The sequence below is a fragment of the Indicator indicator genome, chromosome 29, assembly GCF_027791375.1.
Source record: "Indicator indicator isolate 239-I01 chromosome 29, UM_Iind_1.1, whole genome shotgun sequence".
Classification (NCBI taxonomy): Eukaryota; Metazoa; Chordata; class Aves; order Piciformes; family Indicatoridae; genus Indicator; species Indicator indicator.
Window position 1 is genome coordinate 11,570,171 of NC_072038.1, and position 18,620 is coordinate 11,588,790.

General features: G+C 47.4%; 2 protein-coding genes across 2 annotated transcripts; one reads left to right on the top strand and one right to left on the bottom strand.

The window, feature by feature from the left end:
• Positions 1-767: 767 nt before the first annotated feature.
• SCPEP1 (serine carboxypeptidase 1) lies at positions 768-9,975 on the bottom strand. The gene is made up of 12 exons (XM_054393963.1): positions 9,886-9,975; positions 8,911-9,000; positions 7,952-8,107; positions 7,427-7,501; positions 7,183-7,255; positions 6,177-6,214; positions 5,871-5,999; positions 4,465-4,549; positions 3,559-3,672; positions 2,797-2,934; positions 1,211-1,374; positions 768-833 (listed from the first exon to the last, which is right to left on the bottom strand). The coding sequence occupies exons 1-12, from the start codon at positions 9,958-9,960 to the stop codon at positions 768-770; spliced, it is 1,203 nt and encodes a 400-aa protein (XP_054249938.1). The 5' UTR covers positions 9,961-9,975.
• A 1,577-nt stretch (positions 9,976-11,552) lies between these two features.
• Positions 11,553-17,322, top strand: COIL (coilin). The gene is made up of 7 exons (XM_054393901.1): positions 11,553-11,803; positions 12,348-13,509; positions 13,827-13,913; positions 14,371-14,418; positions 14,964-15,039; positions 15,758-15,846; positions 17,126-17,322. The coding sequence occupies exons 1-7, from the start codon at positions 11,553-11,555 to the stop codon at positions 17,213-17,215; spliced, it is 1,803 nt and encodes a 600-aa protein (XP_054249876.1). The 3' UTR covers positions 17,216-17,322.
• The last annotated feature ends 1,298 nt before the right edge of the window (positions 17,323-18,620 follow it).

Here is an 18,620-nt window from a genome sequence, read left to right on the forward strand (position 1 = left end):
AGAAGGGTTTAAGAGACTTCTGTCCATTGGGATTCTCTCCTACACAAGAGGAGGGCATTAACAGTATGGGTAACAGTCATTATAGAGAATGAAAACAAGAACTACATGGTCAGGTGAAAAAGGTCAGATCTTCCTCTGAGCAGGTGTCTCTCTCCATAGCACAGGAAGGCTGAAGAATCTTGGTTCCTAGTTCAGGCACCTCAGCAAGATGAGACAGACTGGAATTCCTCCAGAGCAGGTCCTCTCTCCTGGCAACTCCATGTCTTCAGCTTGTAATCCAGCCAGGTGACTCAAGCAGAGGCCTGAGGACAAAGGAAGGCACATTCCACAGCCCCATGAAACAGGTTAGCTCAGGGGAGGAACAACCTTGCTTGGAGAACAAATCTATCAGGACGCCAATCAGTTTTAGTCTTGGTGTTTGAACAGACAAGAGAGCAGTCAGGGAAGGGCAGCTTTGTGCAAAAGCACAAAATGCTTCCAAGTCAAAGGCTCAGAGCTTGTTGTTTGTGAGTAGACTTCCCTCTGGAAAAGCCATCAAGAAAAGTGTTAAAGGCAGCAAATCACAGCTTTAAAAAAATAAAAATCAAAAGCATCAACTCATTCAAGAGGAAAAAAAAAAAAAAGCCTTTCCAAAAGGGCCTGTGCACATTGTCAGCAAGACCAGAGAGGCTGTGTCCAAGCACCACTGTTCCTCCTGCAACTTCTTGTTCTGGACTCTCACTCTGCAGGAGCAATGCCAGCAGAAGCCTGAGCTGGCCTCCCCTTCCCTAGTGCTGCTGTTGGGTCACCATTCTGAGCATCTTCAGTGCCATCTCTCCTTGGTCAGATGGTACCTAGCACACAGAGGAGAGCACATGATCAGCAGCTGCTGTAAGGAAGCAGACAGTAAGTACTTGGACATCTTCAATTTGCTTGCTCATAATCATAAAACCATTTGGACTGAAAAAAGACATTTGAATCCAACCATTCTCTACCTCTACCAAGTCTGGTCTCTCATCACCACATCTCTGCCTCTTCTAAACCCCTCCAAAGATGGGGATTTAACCACTACTCTGAGAAGCCTGTCCCAGTGTTTGAGAACCCTTTCAGTGAAGATGTTTCTTCTAATATCCAAACTAAACCTCCCTTGCAGCAGCTTGAGGCCAAAGCCTCTCATCCTAAATGCTGAGTTACCTAATGGTATATCCCACCTCAAAAAGTGCATTATTACCATGTGTCCAGCCTTCAGAATCCAGAAGAAAGCCAAGTTCTCATAGGCCTTGTGGAAAGCAGCTGTCTCAGTGGATTCTGGAGACACATAGAGTGGCTTCCACCTCTGCTGGCTGAACTGGGCCAGACAAGGCCATTTCAGCTTCCGGATCCATGCCTCCTGGCCTGTTGGAGAAAAGAAAGATGCTTGATTGCCAGCACTGACATGGCAGCTTGGGAGCCCCAGTTCAGCTGGATGCCTACTGTACCAGATAGACACACAGCAGAGCAAACGGAGTCTCTGTGTGCTCAGACTCTAGAAACCATTTTGGCGACCTTAGGAGAATGACAAAGGCTGTGTTCAGGACAAGCTGAAACAAACCAGTGATGGGAAAAGGGAAAAAGCAAACAGTGAAGGTGTTTGTGAAATGGACAAGCTGGAGATGCACCTCTGGGAGGCTCTGCAGCCCTAGCAATTCTGACATGCTTTGCTTTACTCCTCAAACACCATGAACATGCTGCCATGGAGAAGAACCAGCCACACCAAGTGCCCTTCCTGGAAATCAGAAGAGACACTGCTCCTCTGGCTGTTGCAGTCATTCATCAAGAGCAGCCTCAAAAGGTTTTCCATTTTCAGGTGCCTGGTACAGAAAGTGGAAGTCAACACAGCAAAAACAGATAAATTCCAGGACACCAAGGGGGACAACTCTTTAGGTTACCTCTGAACTACCAGAAGAACTTACATGTGAACTGCAACTCAATTTTATCACGTTTGGAGCAGCTAAGCTGGAGCACCACCAAATGCTAATCTGTTTTGACAGCCTAAATACTCTGGTTTCCTGATCTATTGGCTGCTGTGTTGTTCATGAAGGGCATCTGAATATCTAAGTGGGCAGAGACAGACAAAGGATAAAGCTTTTCACAACGTGGAAAATGTTTGAGCAGTCTGTGATGGCAGATTATTAAATCACTAAGAAGAGGTGAAGGGAAGGGAGCAGAGCAGCCTTGCAGCATTTCACCAACACTTGGCCTGCCTCCCAAGCTTCCTCATCTTGCAAGCAGCAAGGGACAAACAATGTGAAGGAGCCCACACCTTACTGAGCAGCACCTGTGATAACTCCTCAGCTTCACCCTCCCCCAAGCAATTACCAACACCCTTGTTTCTGGCACCTTGCTGCAGGCCACTTGAAGGCTGACCTGTGTCTTGCACCAATTTTTGACCCAAAGAACAGGATCTTCAAGGCACAGCAGAGGGGAATTTCCAGATACTTATTCATCTAGCCTCATTTATGAATGAGTGTGCACAGATCTGTATGTGTCAGGGGAATTGAGTTATTAGCTACCCACCTACTTATGGGCTCCACTGAAACAAGCAATTATTGATGCTGCAGATCCACTTCCCAACAGTACAATGGAAGTAAAGGGATTGCCTCTCTGAGGCATGTAAACAAAACATGCCCAGTGCTGCTCATTTCTGACTGCAGTGTTTAAGTGCTGCCAGTCAGGAGATGTGCACGGAGAGCTGGAGACCTGAGTACCAACATTACTGCAACTTCATGTTCTGCTTGTCACACATCCTGCTCCCAACTCAGTCAAGAAGTCTCTTACCCATGGTGTCAACAATGAGATCCAGCTGCCCATTGTAGACTGTAACATTGACCTTGGCTGCCAAAAGCTGATCCACAATATCAATGACAGGTTTCATGAAGTCCTCAGCCATGTTCTCAAAGACTTGCCTGGACTGACCTGGGCAGAACCAGAAAGGAGGCAACTTTTAACTGATGAAGGAAAGAAGTCATCCCCAAGCTGGGACAGAAGCAACTGGCCAAAGGTTTTAAAACACAGTTTGTGGCTGCATACAAAAGGCAGTTCTAGCCCAAAGCAGCAGGCAGTGATTTGTCTGAGTAGCTACAGAGACCCAGAAAGCAGCCATGCTCCTGCTGGAGCTCACAGACTGCACTGCAGCTTCTGCCTGCTATTTTACACATACAGCAGGCTGGCATCAGTCCTTTAAACCTTCCCTCCCTGTTTTACACTCTCCCCTCCACACCACACACCAGCACACACCATCAGCCTTCTGGCAGAGAAAAACTGACAGATTTCAGCAGGACTGCATGAAGACAGATGCCAGCTGCTGAGACACACGAGATCATCCTCCTCCCCCTGTATTCTTAGCTGCTTGGCTAAAGTTAGATGCAAGCAGCAAAATCAGAACCACATCTGCTCCCACAGGCCTGCTTCACTACAAGCTCATTTCTGAGAGGAATCCCTCCTCTGAGACCCAAGGATCAGGACAATTTCACATCACTGCCTTGGTTTGCATCTTCCTCCAGCCTGCAATACACAGATCCACAGCAGCCAGGAAAGTACCTCCCCACTGCACACAGTCAGGGATGATTTGCAGCTTCTTCCTGATGGGGCCATTCATCAGATCTTTCAGGCTGTCCTTGCCCATGGTTTTGACGTGGCGTTGGTAAAGCCTCACTGAGGAGAGAGGACACTTGGATCACTGCACGTTTAAGCCTCTGACCCTGCACACAGCATTTTCAGTGCTCCAGTCACAGCCAGCAAACTCTTGCCTAATGAAAATGCAACACCACAGAGATTTGCTGACTTCTACTTAGCACCACTGAAATCAACCCTTATTTAGGTCAGGGCATGACACAGGAAGAACCCAACCACCCATTTCCACTTCTGGCTGACAACACTATCAGGGGACCAGCTTTGCTGTAGCCACTTGGTACAGCCAGGATTTTCCCTCTCCACACAGCAGTTCTTTTTTAAGCTGCAGTGCTTTGCTTTTGGGTCTTAACTGTGCCCTTCACCTTCCCTGCTGAAGCCAACAAATTGATGAAGAGCTTGGAAGAAATTCTATACATTTAGTTTTTTCACTCTGATGGATAAACATCACAGGGCAAAAGTCAGACTGTTTATATGGACAGGGCATTTCTGTGTCCTAGCTTGACAGCAGAAATAAGAGACATTAAGAGGAAGCAACTTAAAGGTCATAGAACTGTTGCAATTATACTGACTACTTCCTTGGAGTAATCTGTGCAGGATGTATAGTTGGAGGTGTAATCTATAGAAGGGTTGTTCCACATTCCTATTTATCCCTATTTATGCAAGAGCAAACAAGTTCTGCTCAGGAAAATGCCACATCAAGTGGGATTTGAAGGTCCCATTGAAAGGATGTGTTAAATTGAGGCTGTTGCCACTATCAGAGTTTAATTGGTGCATGAATGGCCTCAGCAGTGCAAGCACTGAAACACAACTTACTGAAATGAAGATTTTCTTGGTCACTTGCTTTCATTTCTGGAACATCCTTAGTCATGATGTTATAGAAGTTGACATTGTCTGTGTTCTGAAAGACAAGATAATGGCAGCACCACTGCAACAAACACTTCACAGCTAAGAGGAACAGACTCCTGAAAGAGTTCCTAAATAAAGGACTCTGACCTGCCACTTCATCTACATGTCAGGATGGTGCTTAGGCCAGCACTTTGTTTCTCCATTTGCTTTGAGAAGTTGGGAAGGGGTTCCCCAAGCCTTTGTTCACACACAGGCTGTGCCAGAGATGCTATTTACTCCTCTCACACGGATGTGGAGCTACAGGAAGCCTTACGCCCTGCAAATGACTGCAGGCAGCCTCATTACTCATCACAGAGCTGCAGTGCCAGAGATGCCTTCAGAGGCCTCTTCTGGCAGATCTAGTCCACCCTGACTCTGCCTCTTGCTCAACATTCTCCTTTCATAATCTGAAATGCTTCCTCAAGAACATGGTGATAAGCATCAGCCACCCCTGCTGACACCTGGACACATCCAAGAATTGTAGTGGCAGCCCCGATGCAGACAGCCTGAGTGCAAAGGACAGGTGTGATCAGGGTTGCCATTCCAGATTCTTGAAGCCCTGCTTGATTCAGTTTTTGAATTCTTAAAGGTTCTGATGCCTAGGTCAGAAATCAGCTCACACCACCCTAGAAGTGAAGTGCCTGCACCCTGACAGTGGTATCACAACTGGGAGGAAAAGAGAAGCAGACTTGAAAAGAAAGGGAAAATGGGAACCACAAGTTCCTTCCAAAGTGAAGCAATGTGCAAGGCACTGTCAGATACAAAGAAGCTCTCAGCTGAGTCCCTCCCATCTGAGGAAGGCAGAGCCTTACTTGTACTAAAAATACACAAAGCAATGAAATGGTGAGCAATCCTTCAACTAGCAAAACAACAACAAAGCTTTTAACCATCTTTTAAGCTGGGATTTGCTAAGTAACAAGATGCAGCAACCCACAAGAGGGGGACATAACCTGAGGTTCTTTTCCTCCTCTTGTAGTTCTTTAAACAAGAATCTAGGCTTAGCTGGAAACCTGTGTCCTGCTGGATGCAGTTTTCAATATTCCAAACAAAGCTTTGAATGAGACAGCTGAAACTGGGCTCCACCGGAATCAGTGGGACCAGCTCTGGGCTAAAATTGAAGTGCTGGGTCAGGTTGAAACCTTGATGCAATGCTGCAAAACCCACATGGGTCACTGCCTCTCCCAATCAGTGGCGTGAGCAAACAAACAGCTCCTGGTAAAACTAATACTGCCAGAAATGGCTGGGCCAGGGGCTGGAGAATTTGTGCCCAGGCAGTGCTCATAGAAAGGGTAACCTGAAATTGTGTCTCCCCAGGCACTGGTCAGAGATCTCACCTCTTCAATGATACTCTCAGCCTTGCCCCAGAGCTCAGTGGCCAGCCCATATTGGTTTTTATTTATAGCAGCCATTATTTCCTTGGCAACAGCAGTCACCTCTGCCAGCCCATTGTCATCAAGGAGAGACTAGAAGACAAAAATAAAAAGACAGCTTTCATTACAATTCCGCATTCATTTCTCCCTAACAGCCTCCATGCAGCTGAGGTTTTTCTTCTGGTTAAGAGCTAACCTTACAAATCAACATCCATTTGTACTGCTTGGCAGAGCAAGTAACCAGGTGAGAACAATGAAGGAGGTACTTACAGTGCTGTAAAGGTAGGGCCCCCAAGACAGCACAGAGTCTAAAAAACAGAACAGATTGCAAACTTCAAGTTTTTGACATTTGATTTCCTTTATTATAGCAAGGTCATGGAGATGAATTCAATCAGTTAAAAGGTACTGGCAGCTCACTTTAGCCCAAAGGTTATGCACCAGAGAGCAGGTGCTTTACAAATCCTGAAAGCCAATAAAAGCACTGCAACAGCATTAACCCCCTAGACAGTAATTAGCGACACTTAGAGCAACTAAATGTTCTCACCCCAACTCTGCAGCACATGGCAGAGAGCTGAGAAGTGAATGGGCACTGGCTAAGCTGATCTGTCTGCAAACTTACAGGGTTAAAATGGGGTAATAACCTAAATCTGCTTTATAACAAGATTGTCTCTAAGGTCTCAAGGATCAGCTGATAAGAGACAGAGAGGAATTTGCTTGGCATTGTCTCATGCTGCAGAGAATCTGTGAAGCCTGCCCTTGCAAATATCATTGGAGGACCAAGAGACCTTTAGCTTGATTTTGTCCTCCACCAGACACTATCTCTTGCAGGTCTGTGAGTACATCAGTTCCTCAGCACAAGGTCGTCTTGTGCAAACAGAAAACTTCAGCTGCAACCTTGTTGAATCCCTTGGTAGCCATATTTTAAGTGCAGTACTCTGACCTAAACATCTCAGAGGCCATGGAGATGTGTAGGGGCATTTCCCCACCACCCAACTTCCATGCCAGCATGCTCCTCACTGACTTTGCTGACTTTTCATAATCTATATACATCCCAAAGGTAGATCCTTCAATCACAGCTTGCAGTGCTCAAGTAACTCACTAAAGATTCATTCAATTAAGGCAGGGCTGGCATTTTTGACTCTATAAACACAGGGAATGGTCAAAACCCCCAAACAAAACCAAATCAAACAACAACAAAGCAGCCCCAAACCTCAAAACACCACCACAAAACCAAACCAACAACAAACCTCCCACAATCTGAAGCTTTTAAACATACCCAAAGGAGAAATCCACGAGTCTCCAAGAGCAGTCCCCATAAAATTGCACCTTATTGTCCCATTTTGCACAGCCTTGGCAAGTAAGAGGAAGAACAAAAGCAAAAAAAAAAAACCAAAACCATCAACTTTTAGTTAGCTACTCATGCCTCTCACTTCTCTTTATGTGAAAAGTAAGTAGCAGGCAAATATAAACTTGTAGATCATGCTTTAAAGTGAAAATGAACTCATCCTCCAAGCACTCACCTCATGCAGAGCTAAAGCAATGCCAGCAGCCATTTTACCTCCATAGGATTCAGAAAATACATAGAATGGGATGGTCTGGAGAGAGAGAGAGAGAGAGAAGCCAAACAATGAGGGCAGAAGACCTCCAAGTATCTCCCACATCCCACTGAAGCCAAGCACTGCCTCCTCACCCCTCACTAGCAGACACTGGCTGTTCTGCTTCTAAGCTGCAGGCAAACTTCTGTAATAGCCTTACTGGGGGGAGTTTTGAAGCAGGCACTTCAGTGTTTTGGCACTAGGACAGCCATGATCCTGTCTGCTTCTCAGATCACAAGACAGACAAGAATCCCTCCCCCTCTGCTTACCTAACTAGCACCAAATTCAAGACAGCTGCTGCAGCAAGAGGCAGTGGTGACACCTGCCCTGACTCCCACCAAACACATGCTGCTACCTGCAGGTCTGTTCACTCATTCTGCTTGAGATCTGTTCAAAAGCCAAATAAAAAAAAAACCCTCATGATTCTAACCAAAAATTCAATGTGCTTACCTGGAATTCTGTTCTGCTTGTGAAGAACTCTCCAAGAAAAACCATCATGTCAGAAACTACTGTGGTCAGGTTTTTGGCAAACAAGCTGCAGTCATCTACATAGCTGAATCCAGCACCCACAGGATTGTCCACAAACAAGATACTGGCTGCCTGCAGCTGTACAAGGAGAAGGAAGGGTTTGTATGAAACCTCAGTCTGGCACCAGCAGAAACCTTTGTTTTGAGGGCAAATATGATTAACTGAGACACCAAATATCTGACCCTGAAAGAGTTTGCAGAAAGATTTAGTCCAAAGGAGAATGGGACAGGTGAGACTTGCCTGTATGTAAAAGAAGGTTTTTCTTTTTGATTTGCTGGGCTTTTGCAAAATTGCTACAGCAAGTGTTCTCTAAGTGCCTAAATACATTCAGGAGATGAGCACACAGCTGGCATAGCTCAGAGCAGGAAAGCTCACAACTAGGGAGGTACAATAAATTCTGCAGCAAGAAAGGCACCCAAAAAATCCCAGTGATCACCCACACAATCTAGGGAGCTGCAGGGCAGTCAGACTATTGGTAGCTCAGAGCACAAGTTAAGTTGATTGAATAAATTTCCACCTTCAGAGGCAGCTGTAATTTGTTTTGCCTTGGAGGCCATCCTAGACTTGTCATTAGGAGCTGCTGGTTACTTGTTGCCAGCCATCCAGAAAAACCTCTTCAGCTGTATCCAACAAAGCTAGGATCTGAAATAACATCTCCTGGAATTTCCCTGCTCTGCAATTCACAAATTCATTCACATATTCCATCCAATCAAATTAACTACTGACCATTCTTCAGTTCTAACTAGGCTCTTGCTATTTTAAGATGAATTGTTGTAGTTCTACAGAGCTAAGTGAAAGCTGTTCTGGGCAATTTTTGCACAGCAAATATTTGCTTACACAGTCAACAAAGCTTTGCAATTAGAAGCTGAACTCTACTATACCCAGGTTGTGTTTCTTGGTTTCATTTCTTTGTCTAATGGACCAATCTCTTCAAAGTTCCCAAATCCACTGCCTGAAGCTCCTGGACCTCCCTGTGGGGAAATACCAAATGACAAGCAAGTTAAAAGGCAGCATGGTACCAGATATGGCAGATAGGAGAGGAACATAGCAAGTCAGTAAGGAGAATGAGACACTAAATTTAAAGTGGTTTTTGCTCTCCATGTCAATTTCAAGGCAGGCTCCCTTCCTCACCAGCTCTCCTGGTGTGTACAGAGGCTGTTTTTGAAAGCAAGAAGTTAAGGAGAGCAATCACCCACTTGTGAAAGCGTCTGATGAGCTGCATGCTGGGTGAGTGCAGCTGGAAAACCCTTCCCCTTAACACCAAATACAGAAGTTTGCTCTCAAGTCACAAGTTTACCATCATGTGCAGTTCACTGATGAAATAACCCCAAAAAGAAAAACACCGAGTCATCAGGTGAGCACAGTCAACAATAACTTCTGAAATCTACTGCTGGAGGGGAAGGCAGAGCACACACCACTGCCTTTGATCAAAATGTGATTGAATGGGACCAAAGGCTAAACAATCAGAGTCTCTCTTACTCCTTTCCATTTAGAAATCTTTCTTTATCACAGGTTATTTTACCTACTCTCTGTCTGAGCATTGTTTGGACTGTAAGCCCTTCAGAAAAGGAGCAGTGGTGCTGCAATGTACTTGTAGTATGTGGCCCCAAAAGCACTACTGCTGTATAAACGTTAAGAGCAAGCTCTCTGAGACTTAACTTGATGGAAGGGAAGCAGCTGGGGACACCCCACAACTGCAGAATACTATTTTCATTATTTCTTCCTAAGCTGGACACCTTCACAAGGTGAATCATTTAGAATTGGGTAATTCTGAATCTCATTTCTGCAGAGCTGTAAGAGAGCTCTGAGACTGAACCAGGCATAGATGGGATGAATTATCTTTCACCAAAGCTTACCTGAAGCCACAGGATGAGAGGCAGCTCTGTGAAGTCTTTGGTTGGGTTGTTTGCATAGTAGAGCCACCAGAACATGTGGGCCTTGCTTCGAACTTGCACATATCCCCACAGCTCTTTGGGCTCTTGTGGTTGCCTCAGAACTACACCTTGGAGGGAAGAAATAAGCAGCTAAGTAAACAGACTCTGCTTTGGGCTTCCTACCAAGTTTGCCCCAAAAGATTAGATTTCAGTCTTGGGTGTGACAATTATTAGTGCTTCTATTAAAAAAAAAAAATACTCTAAGAAATCTGCCCATACCTACACCCACAAGTACAGCTGAGTTATCACCCATGAACGAAGTTAAGTGATCAATTAAAGGCTTACTTATCAGGGCCTGACATCACTGCTGTTGCCAAAACAGCAGAGCAAGAACCAGGAAATCTTTTCTATCATCAGGAAAACATCAAAGTTTGAAGACCTGTATGGAAAGCACAGCTCTACTAGGCACGATAGAGTAACTCACACCAGCTTCTGAGGCACCAGGGCTCCCTTAAGGATCCAACACTTCGATCTTAGACTCTGGGATGATCAAATCATTTTACAGTCTCCAAAGAGAATCAATGCATAATAGCCAGAGCCTAACAAACAAGAATCCTAGCAACTCAATCAGAACAGGTTGCCCAGAGATTTGGTCCAGGCCTCATCCCTGGAGACATTCAAGGTCAAACGTGATAGGGCCCTGAGCAGCCTGCTCTAGTTGGTGATGTCCCTGCTGACCAGGGGGGTTGGACAAGCTGACCTTTGAGGGTCCTTTCCAACCCGATGCTTTCTGTGAGTCTGTGAATGAAGTCAGTGCAGTCTTCTCAGTTCAAGCAGCCAGACGCTGCCCACGTAGGACACAGACACTTTCCCAGAGACAGACCTTTGAAACTACATCCCTTGGTCTCCTTCATCAGGACAGAAGTCCCCTGGCGAGGCAGCAATGAGACGCTCAAGCCACAGCACCGAGTCCTTTGCTGGGCTCCACAGCGCGGGCATCACCACAACTTCCTGAGCAGCCCCTACTGCAGCAGCGCTGCCCTGCTTCATGGGGAGCCACTCCCTCCCGTTTTACCCAGGTCGGTCAAACGGGACCTTAGTTTCCACGTTGCTGCTTTAAAAACGATTCCCTGGGGCTCTGGGGAGCGCAGATCCTGATCAGGCAGGGTGGGAGGGGATGTCTCGCAAGGTCACGGGAGTCCCTAGCGCACACACGGCGGCAGCTCAGGCTGGGGCCACCCAGGGCCACGCACGGGGCCGCCGCCAGCTCCCATGGGGGCTCCCACCCGGCTCCCACCCCCAGCCACGGCAAGGCGCGGAAACTTCCTGCCGCTCAGCCCAGGCCCCGTACTGTGCCCAGAGCAAGGCCACAGGGCAAGACACTTCGTTCCGCTGCACTCCGTTCGTGCCGCACTCTGTCCCTCAGCCCCGTACCTGCGGCCAGTGCCAGCAGCCCCAGCCCGGTCGCGGCGCGCAGCAGCCTCATCCTACCGACAACCTTCAGGGTCCGGGACCGCACTCTCTTGTGTGCGGGACCAGCCCCGCCCTCGGGGGGCGTGGCCGCGGCTCCCTTGTCTCCCGCTCATTTTGTCCGCTACGCGCCGCCGTCGTCCCCTTCTGCCCTCCCATCGGTCTCTTTCTGCTCCAAGATGGCGGCGGCCGGCGGGGCCCCGGTGCGGCTGCGGCTGCTCTTTGATTACCCGCCACCGGGCAGCCCAGGCTGCGCGCTCTGCTGGCTGCTGCTGGAGCCCAGCCAGGTGCGCCTCATCACCGACCTCGTCAGTCTCATTCGCCACAGGTTCGGCTTCAGCCGGCGGGCCCGGCTCAGCCTGTTCCTGGAGGGAGCGTTGCTGCCCCCCACTGAGAGCGCCCGCCTCGTGCGGGACAACGACTCGCTCCGGTACGGCGGGGCAGGGGCCCGGGCGCAGCCGGCGGCGGGAGAGGGACGCTTTGGGGCCCTGGGACTGCGCGGCACCGGGATCGGGAGTGGCCCCTGACAGGCCTGAAACAAGGCTCCCGCAGTGGGACACAGACGGGGGCCTGGCGGTGCCCACCGCGGGGAACCGGAGAGGTGTTCTCGGGCCCTTCTCGCTGTTTCCCGAAGCCCAATGGCTCCCTGAGTGATTGAGCGGGGGCTGGGCGCACATGGACACCGTTCACCGTTCCCTAAAGCCTGCAGGGCCTGAGAGACCCCGGGATGTCTGAAAGGGGATGGAGAGCCAGGGCGTTGGAATCGCCTCAGGGATGGAAGGAGAGCGATACCTCCAACCTCCGGTGCTCCTGGCACCTGCCCCGAGCATCTGCACGGCCTGGGCAGAACCCCTGTCCTCAAGGGAGGGCTGGCTGGGAACCTCGGGTCCCAAAAGACAGCTTACCCGAGCTGCAAACACGGAGAGAAGCCTGTTAATGATGCTGAAAGTGCATTTTGTTTGCTGTTTTGACAGAGTAAAATTGGAAGAGATAGTTGCAGATGAGTATGAAGAGATCGATGATGACTTCTCTTCTACACCAAAAGAAGCCAAAAAAAGGCCCAGACCAAAGCATGAAGAGGAAGAAATCTCTAGAAATGAAGGCAACAGGCATAAAAAGGAAAAGAAAAAGAATAAACATAATCCTGAGTATTCCTCTTGTAGGGAAGAGACCTCTGTAGATATTTGTGACTCTCAAAAAAAGTACAAGAAAAGAAAAAGAAGGGAAGAAGCTAGTGGGAGAAATAGACTCCCAGAAGGTAAGGAAGAGAGCTCCACTGACCAGTCTAAAAAACTAAAAATAACAGAGAGGGAGAAACAGCTGGCAACAAAAAAGAAGGATCGAAAGCAGACAGAGGTTGCTGCAGCAAATGTGGCTTTAGAACAGGCAAATGGTAAAAGTAACACCAAAAACCCCACACCACAGCCCAGAAGAAAGAGGGCAGGATCTTCAGATTCCTCCAGCACATCATCTGACAGTAATAGCAGTGAAGTGAATGTAAAGCAAAATAAATCTTCCCATAAAGCTGTAGTGGCAACACTTCCCAAAGACAAATCCCAAGCTGCTGCCAATGCTGGTGTGAAAACTGTTGTCTCTAACAAAGCTAACACTGAAAATGCCACAAAGACTACAGTTAGTGACAATGCTAAAAAATCCCAGGCTACTAGTTCAGATTCTGACTCCAGTACAGAGGATGAGAAGGTGGCAACTGCCCAAGACAAGAAGTCACTGCCTAACAAGGTGACAGCTGTGAAACCCAGTGCCACCAAGGCTCCCAAAGCAAAGAGCTCCTCCTCAGACTCTGATAGCTCAGACTCAGAAACTCTTGTGATTAAAAAACCCACAGCAAATGCTGGGCTGAGTAATTCCACGGGGAGGAACTGCACTCAACAGCTGCCAACCACCACTGCCAACAGCCGCCAGGGACCACTCGCCAGCCAGGGCCGGGGCCGGGGGCGTGGAACAGGGGATGATAACTTCTGGAGAGCACCTAGGGGCCGTGGGTTTCGTGGCATGACGTGGGGCCAAGGCCGTGGGAGAGGAGCAAACCCTGGCTTCTTCTACAACTACAGCAGTGAAGGCCAGAAACAGAAGCACTTAAATGAGGATGCAACAAATGCTTCTGCTCTTGTCCAGGTGAGTGACCTACTCACAGTCACCCTTTTCTTGCAGCTTTGGCCATACAGAAAGCTGACAGGAAGAGTCACTTGTCAAACTAGAAACACATTAGCAGGATAAAAGTTAACTTAGTAAATCTGCTACTCTGTCTCCTCTAGGCAGCCTGGGGAAGTTTAGGAAACAATATTGCAGTGATTGTATAATGTATCTCAAAACAAACTCAGACCTGCACCTTTCCCTCCTCAGAACTTGTTGCAATCCCTGCAGCAGAAACATTGTGTTTTGTGGTTGCTACAGCAGTGATTACACCAATGGCTTTGCCCTTTGCTTCACAGGATCCTGTGGAGGTCCCCAAGAGAGATTACAGTGTTTTACCTCTTCTAGCTGCTCCACCACAAGTGGGAGAAAGAATTGCCTTTAAGGTAAAGAACTGGTGAAATCATGTTAGAGGGCTGGAATTGGTGTAGTTGAGCCACTCAGGTTTTGCAGGACATGCTCCACATACCTTAGTCCTGACAATGAAAAGCTTGCACTGATGAACTTTATCTTACTTTGTTGGGGGACTGTTATGCTAGGAGTGCAACTGCAACTCTCAGCATACAAATAATTACATTTCACTGTAAGATAAAAAAGGAAATGAAAGTGAGGTCACTGCAGTTGAGGAGACTAGGATCCATCCCCTGATCTGTTCTCACAGTCTGCCCTGGACATAAAACCTTTGGAGCAGTGAGTCCCAGCACTGTGATCAGCACCAGGATGCAGGAGTGGGAGCCTTGGTCCTTACCCTTAGCTCTTGCTGCAGAAGAGGTGTCTGGGTGTAGGTGACATCATCAAGGGTCAGGAAAAGTTTTCATTTATTGTTTGTATTTCTTCCCACAGCGCTTGGAACTAACTGAAAATTACAGTCCTGAAGTTTCAGACTACAAGGTAATGGTTTTCTTTCCTCTAATTCCCTGACAATATTAGGTGAGACTTAAATATTTTGAGATCATGCAGTGTTTTTCTTCTTGGCCAGCTGACTCTGCAGAAAATGTGAAAACTCCAGAACGCAAAACTAAGAGAAATGTTGGCAGGTGGATTTTTAAAAACCCACAACTGTTATTAGTGATCATTAACATGTTGGAGATGACAACAAATGCAAACCTTCCAGTAGCTGTGTTTGAGTCTCCTGCTCAAGTCAAGGCAGATTCTGAAACTGCTGCAAGTAAAATGTTGTAGCTGCTTCAAATTATGGCCAAGTTCTGATTTAACCTACAGAGATGGTGACAGTGAATAACTTGGTTTATTGATGCCAGTAACTGCAGGCTGCTGAGCTTTAATACTTTGGAGATTTTATACATGGAGATAAAAACAATTGTTGGACAGATACAGTCCTCAAACTGTGATCAGGTACCACAGTGGCTGTAGATGTGAATAGTTACCCAGTGCTGAAGTGTCTCTCACTTGGTTCTTTTCTTGTTGCTTTATTGAAGGAGGGAAGAATAATCAGTTGGAATGCTGAGAAGAAACAGATTGAGCTTGAGATCCTGTCATCAGCAGCAGGACAGTGTAGGTACCCTGAGATACCAAGTGCTGGCTGTCCTGTGTCTCAGAGTCTTGTTGAGCCTGACCTTGAATATCTCCAGGGATGGGACCTCAACTCCCTCCCTGGGCAACCTGTTGCAGTTTCCTTCCCCTTCTCAGTCCCTCCCCAAAAGGTCCGTTTGACTGGAGAAGTTCTAACGCTCAGTAGGTGTACTGCACATGCTGGTAAGTTGTTACTAACTGAGATCCCATCAGCTGGAGTCCTCAGCAAATCCATCTCTGCTCTGGTTCTGTTTTCTGAAGAAATTACAATGACTGTATGGGATTAGAGAGGACATTCTGGTTGCTCTCTGGTTGTGACACCAGTGAAGCCACTGTCTGGTGAATGTAGAACTGAGTCCCTGCAAGGACAAAGTGCACTTCAGACACCTGAAAGCAGGAATGTCTCTGAAGAAGGAGGTCTGTACTGGGGTGGCCATTTCAAGCAGCATTCAGGAATCAGCATATGAACATTTTCCTCAACTTTAGGCATCATATTGTTGATTAACTTTCTCAAGCATAGTTCTGTTAGGTAATTACCTTAATTCTGGTCTGTGTCATCCAGTTCTACCTCCCATTCTGTTACAGTTGTGAATCCAAACACCCAGCTCAAAAAGTCCCCCCAGACCAGCTGGCTTGGCTTTGCTTTCTAACCCTGATAAACATTTTTGTTTATAGCTTTGTTTGTTTGTTTGTTTTTCAGCTGCTAAAGAGCCAGGGAAATTCGATCTGGTTTACCAGTCTGCAGATGGAGCAGAACTAATAGAATATGCTGTCCCTCAGGACACAAAGGTACCTGGGTGGCTTGTTCTGAAGCCTGTTACAAATTTTGCATAGCAGAGAGAGGCCCTGCTCTGTGACTGCACCTCAGATTCCCTTTAGAACAATTTGCCTGATTAAAGTAAGTGGAAGCAAAAGTAATTGTTCCCTTCTAACAAAAATGGGCATGACCACAAGGTGCCACATTACCGACAGCTTCCCAGCGTGGTGGGGGTTGGAAGAGAGCTCTGGGGATCATCCAGTCCAACTCCTCTGCTCAAGCAGCGTCACCCACAGCAGCTTGACCAGGATCACAATGGCCAGGTGGGGTTGGAATCTCTCCAGAGGAGGAGACTCCACAACCTCTCTGGGCAGTCTGCTGCAGGGCTCCAACACCCTCACACAAAAGAATTTTTTCCTTCTGTTCACATGGAACCTCCTGAGTTCCAGTTAGTGCCCATTGCCCCTTGTCCTGTCACTGGGCACCCCTGTCAAGAGTCATCCTCGTCCTTTTGACCACCACCTTTTAGCTTCTGTTGAGCATTAATCAGATCCCATCTGGGGCTGCTCTTCTCCAGGCTCAACAGCCCCAGGGCTCTCAGCCTTTCCAGCAATCCCCATCTCTCTTGAACTGGGTAGCTCAGAACTGGACCCAGTATTCCAGCTGTGGCCTCAGCAGGGCAAAGTAGAGGAGGAGAACCTCCCTTGAGCTGCTGCTCACACCCTTCATAATGCAGCCAAAAATTCTGTTCAATCTTTTAAAATTCCTTTTTAATTAATTTTTTTTATCCCAGAGTGGTGCCCTGCCTGTACCAGAATCAACCAGACTCCAAACCAATCATCAACCTGTTGCTTGGCTAATAAAATGAGTCTAGAGAGGCAGTTCTTCCAAGGTTATACATTAGAATCCTAGAATGGTTTGGGTTGGAAGGGACCTCCAAATGTCATCTAGTCCCAGCCTCCTGCAGCCAGCAGGGACATCCTCCACTAGATCAGGTTGCTCAGAGCATTGTCCAGCTTGACCTTGAATATCTCCAGGGATGAGGCCTCAACTGCCTCCCTGGAAAACCTGTTCCATGCACTGTTTCTGTTACCTTCATCTTTCCTTACCCAGGAGGTCAGGCAGGTTAAGGGTCATCAAGAAGATCAATGAATCCTCTAAAGATCAATGGATCCTCTCGATTCAGGAAGGGAAGATCTGTGGTCTTTGTTCAGTGGTGCTGCTGTTCAAGTCTAGGCAAAACAGAACATAGAAATGCTCCTTGCTGGTGTAGCTGCTCCATGCTAAGTACTGCCTCTGTCTTGTTTTCAGATAACTGAGATCTGGGATGCACTGATAGAGCCAAGACTGATTGTTGAGCCTCCAGTTAACGGATCCAGCGCTGCAAATGGAACAGGCTGAGATGTGAAGAACTGTACATAACTGTTCAGATGTGCTTAGTGGACTGCTGCTGCCTGGTTCTGGGGCCTGCAGATGAACTGGTGGATATTTCTAATAAATGGTTTTAAAAGGAAGCTGTGACAGAAGAAAAAGAGACACTTCTTTCTTAGCATATGTTTTTCTGGAGTACTTCTGGAATACTTTCTGATAGGAGTTGGAGTTTTTTATTAACAGTTTTTACACCCTGCTACTGTGAGCTGCAGAAGTGGAATGGTTTGGTCAAGGAGGTGAAATACAACCTTGTACTGTCAGTCACTCCATGGAGGTGTCTTGGTTTGGCTGGAGCCGTGTAACTGCCATCCAGAGGGAGCCTGCTGTAAGGGTGGTGAAAAGCAGCATCTGAAAATGAAATAGAAGTCTTGTTGATGTCCACATCTCTTCCTCTGCAGGTGCAGAGCATGACACAAATGCCACAACCTTGCTGCTGGTTACGTGTCAGGAGGAGCTTGTGAATATCAAGCTCCTGTGATTTCAAGAGGCAGATAAATAGTGCTATTGTTAATTGTCATCTTTGCCAATTCCCCTGGAATTTAATGTGAATCACTGGCAAAACTGTGTCCTGAAACCTGTTTGTTTGTTTTAAAGCAAACCCTTTTGACCTATAAGTGCTGAGGTTTCTGTGCTTTCCTCTCCCTGACAGGAGAATGGGTCACTGGGTGGTGGCAATGCAGTTCACTTGCACCTCTGCTCATTAGGAGCATTGACCTGACACCTACTCACACAGAGCTTGCATCTTGTCAAGTCTTACAGTTTAAGATAGTTCCTGTCCTGGGGAGGTGACTCTTAAAGAGAAGACATTGGGGGAATAAAGAGTAAAATTAGTTACAAAAGAACAGCTTAAAATTGTACAGCATGGTTTAGTTAGTGGGTACTGCCCCAGCTGTCAGTCACAGGGGATCCATCCCACCCTCCCCTGCAGTTTAGCATCATGGGGTGGTTTAAAAAGTCTCTTGGAAGCTTTTACCAAATCCTAGTCTCATGACTCAAAATGTGAGGCTGTGCCTGAGCCAGCAAGCTTCAGTTACACACCAGGCTGCTGGCCCGCAGACAGGGAGCACCTGCAGCCAGAACCTGCTGAACAGGTCTTAAAGGGGACCTACAAGAAAACTGGAGAGGGACTTCTGACAAAGGGATTGAGGTGCTGTGATGAGGGGTGATGGCTTTCAGCTGGAAAAGGGGAGATTGAGACTGGAGGTTAGGAAGAAATTCTTTCCAGTGAGGGTGGGGAGACACTGGAACCAGGTTGCCCAGGGAGGTTGTGGAAGCCCCCTCCCTGGAGGTGTTCAAGGGCTGGTGGGAGGTGTCCCTGCCCATGATAGTGGGGTTGGAAATGGATAATCTTTGAGGTCCCTTCCAACCCAAACCA

What these genes read in the sequence shown, in the direction of transcription:
- SCPEP1 (XM_054393963.1), bottom strand. Translation starts at nt 9,960, where the DNA reads ATGTTCTGGTGGCTCTACTATGCAAACAACCCAACCAAAGACTTCACA. An exon ending in CTGAGAGTATCATTGAAGAG is followed by an intron (nt 4,550 to 5,870) that starts GTGAGATCTCTG and finishes CTTGTCTTTCAG; the next exon opens with AACACAGACAATGTCAACTT. An exon ending in CCAAGAAAATCTTCATTTCA is followed by an intron (nt 3,673 to 4,464) that starts GTAAGTTGTGTT and finishes CTCTCTCCTCAG; the next exon opens with TGAGGCTTTACCAACGCCAC.
- COIL (XM_054393901.1), top strand. Translation starts at nt 11,553, where the DNA reads ATGGCGGCGGCCGGCGGGGCCCCGGTGCGGCTGCGGCTGCTCTTTGAT. An exon ending in CGGGACAACGACTCGCTCCG is followed by an intron (nt 11,804 to 12,347) that starts GTACGGCGGGGC and finishes CTGTTTTGACAG; the next exon opens with AGTAAAATTGGAAGAGATAG. An exon ending in ATGCTTCTGCTCTTGTCCAG is followed by an intron (nt 13,510 to 13,826) that starts GTGAGTGACCTA and finishes TTTGCTTCACAG; the next exon opens with GATCCTGTGGAGGTCCCCAA.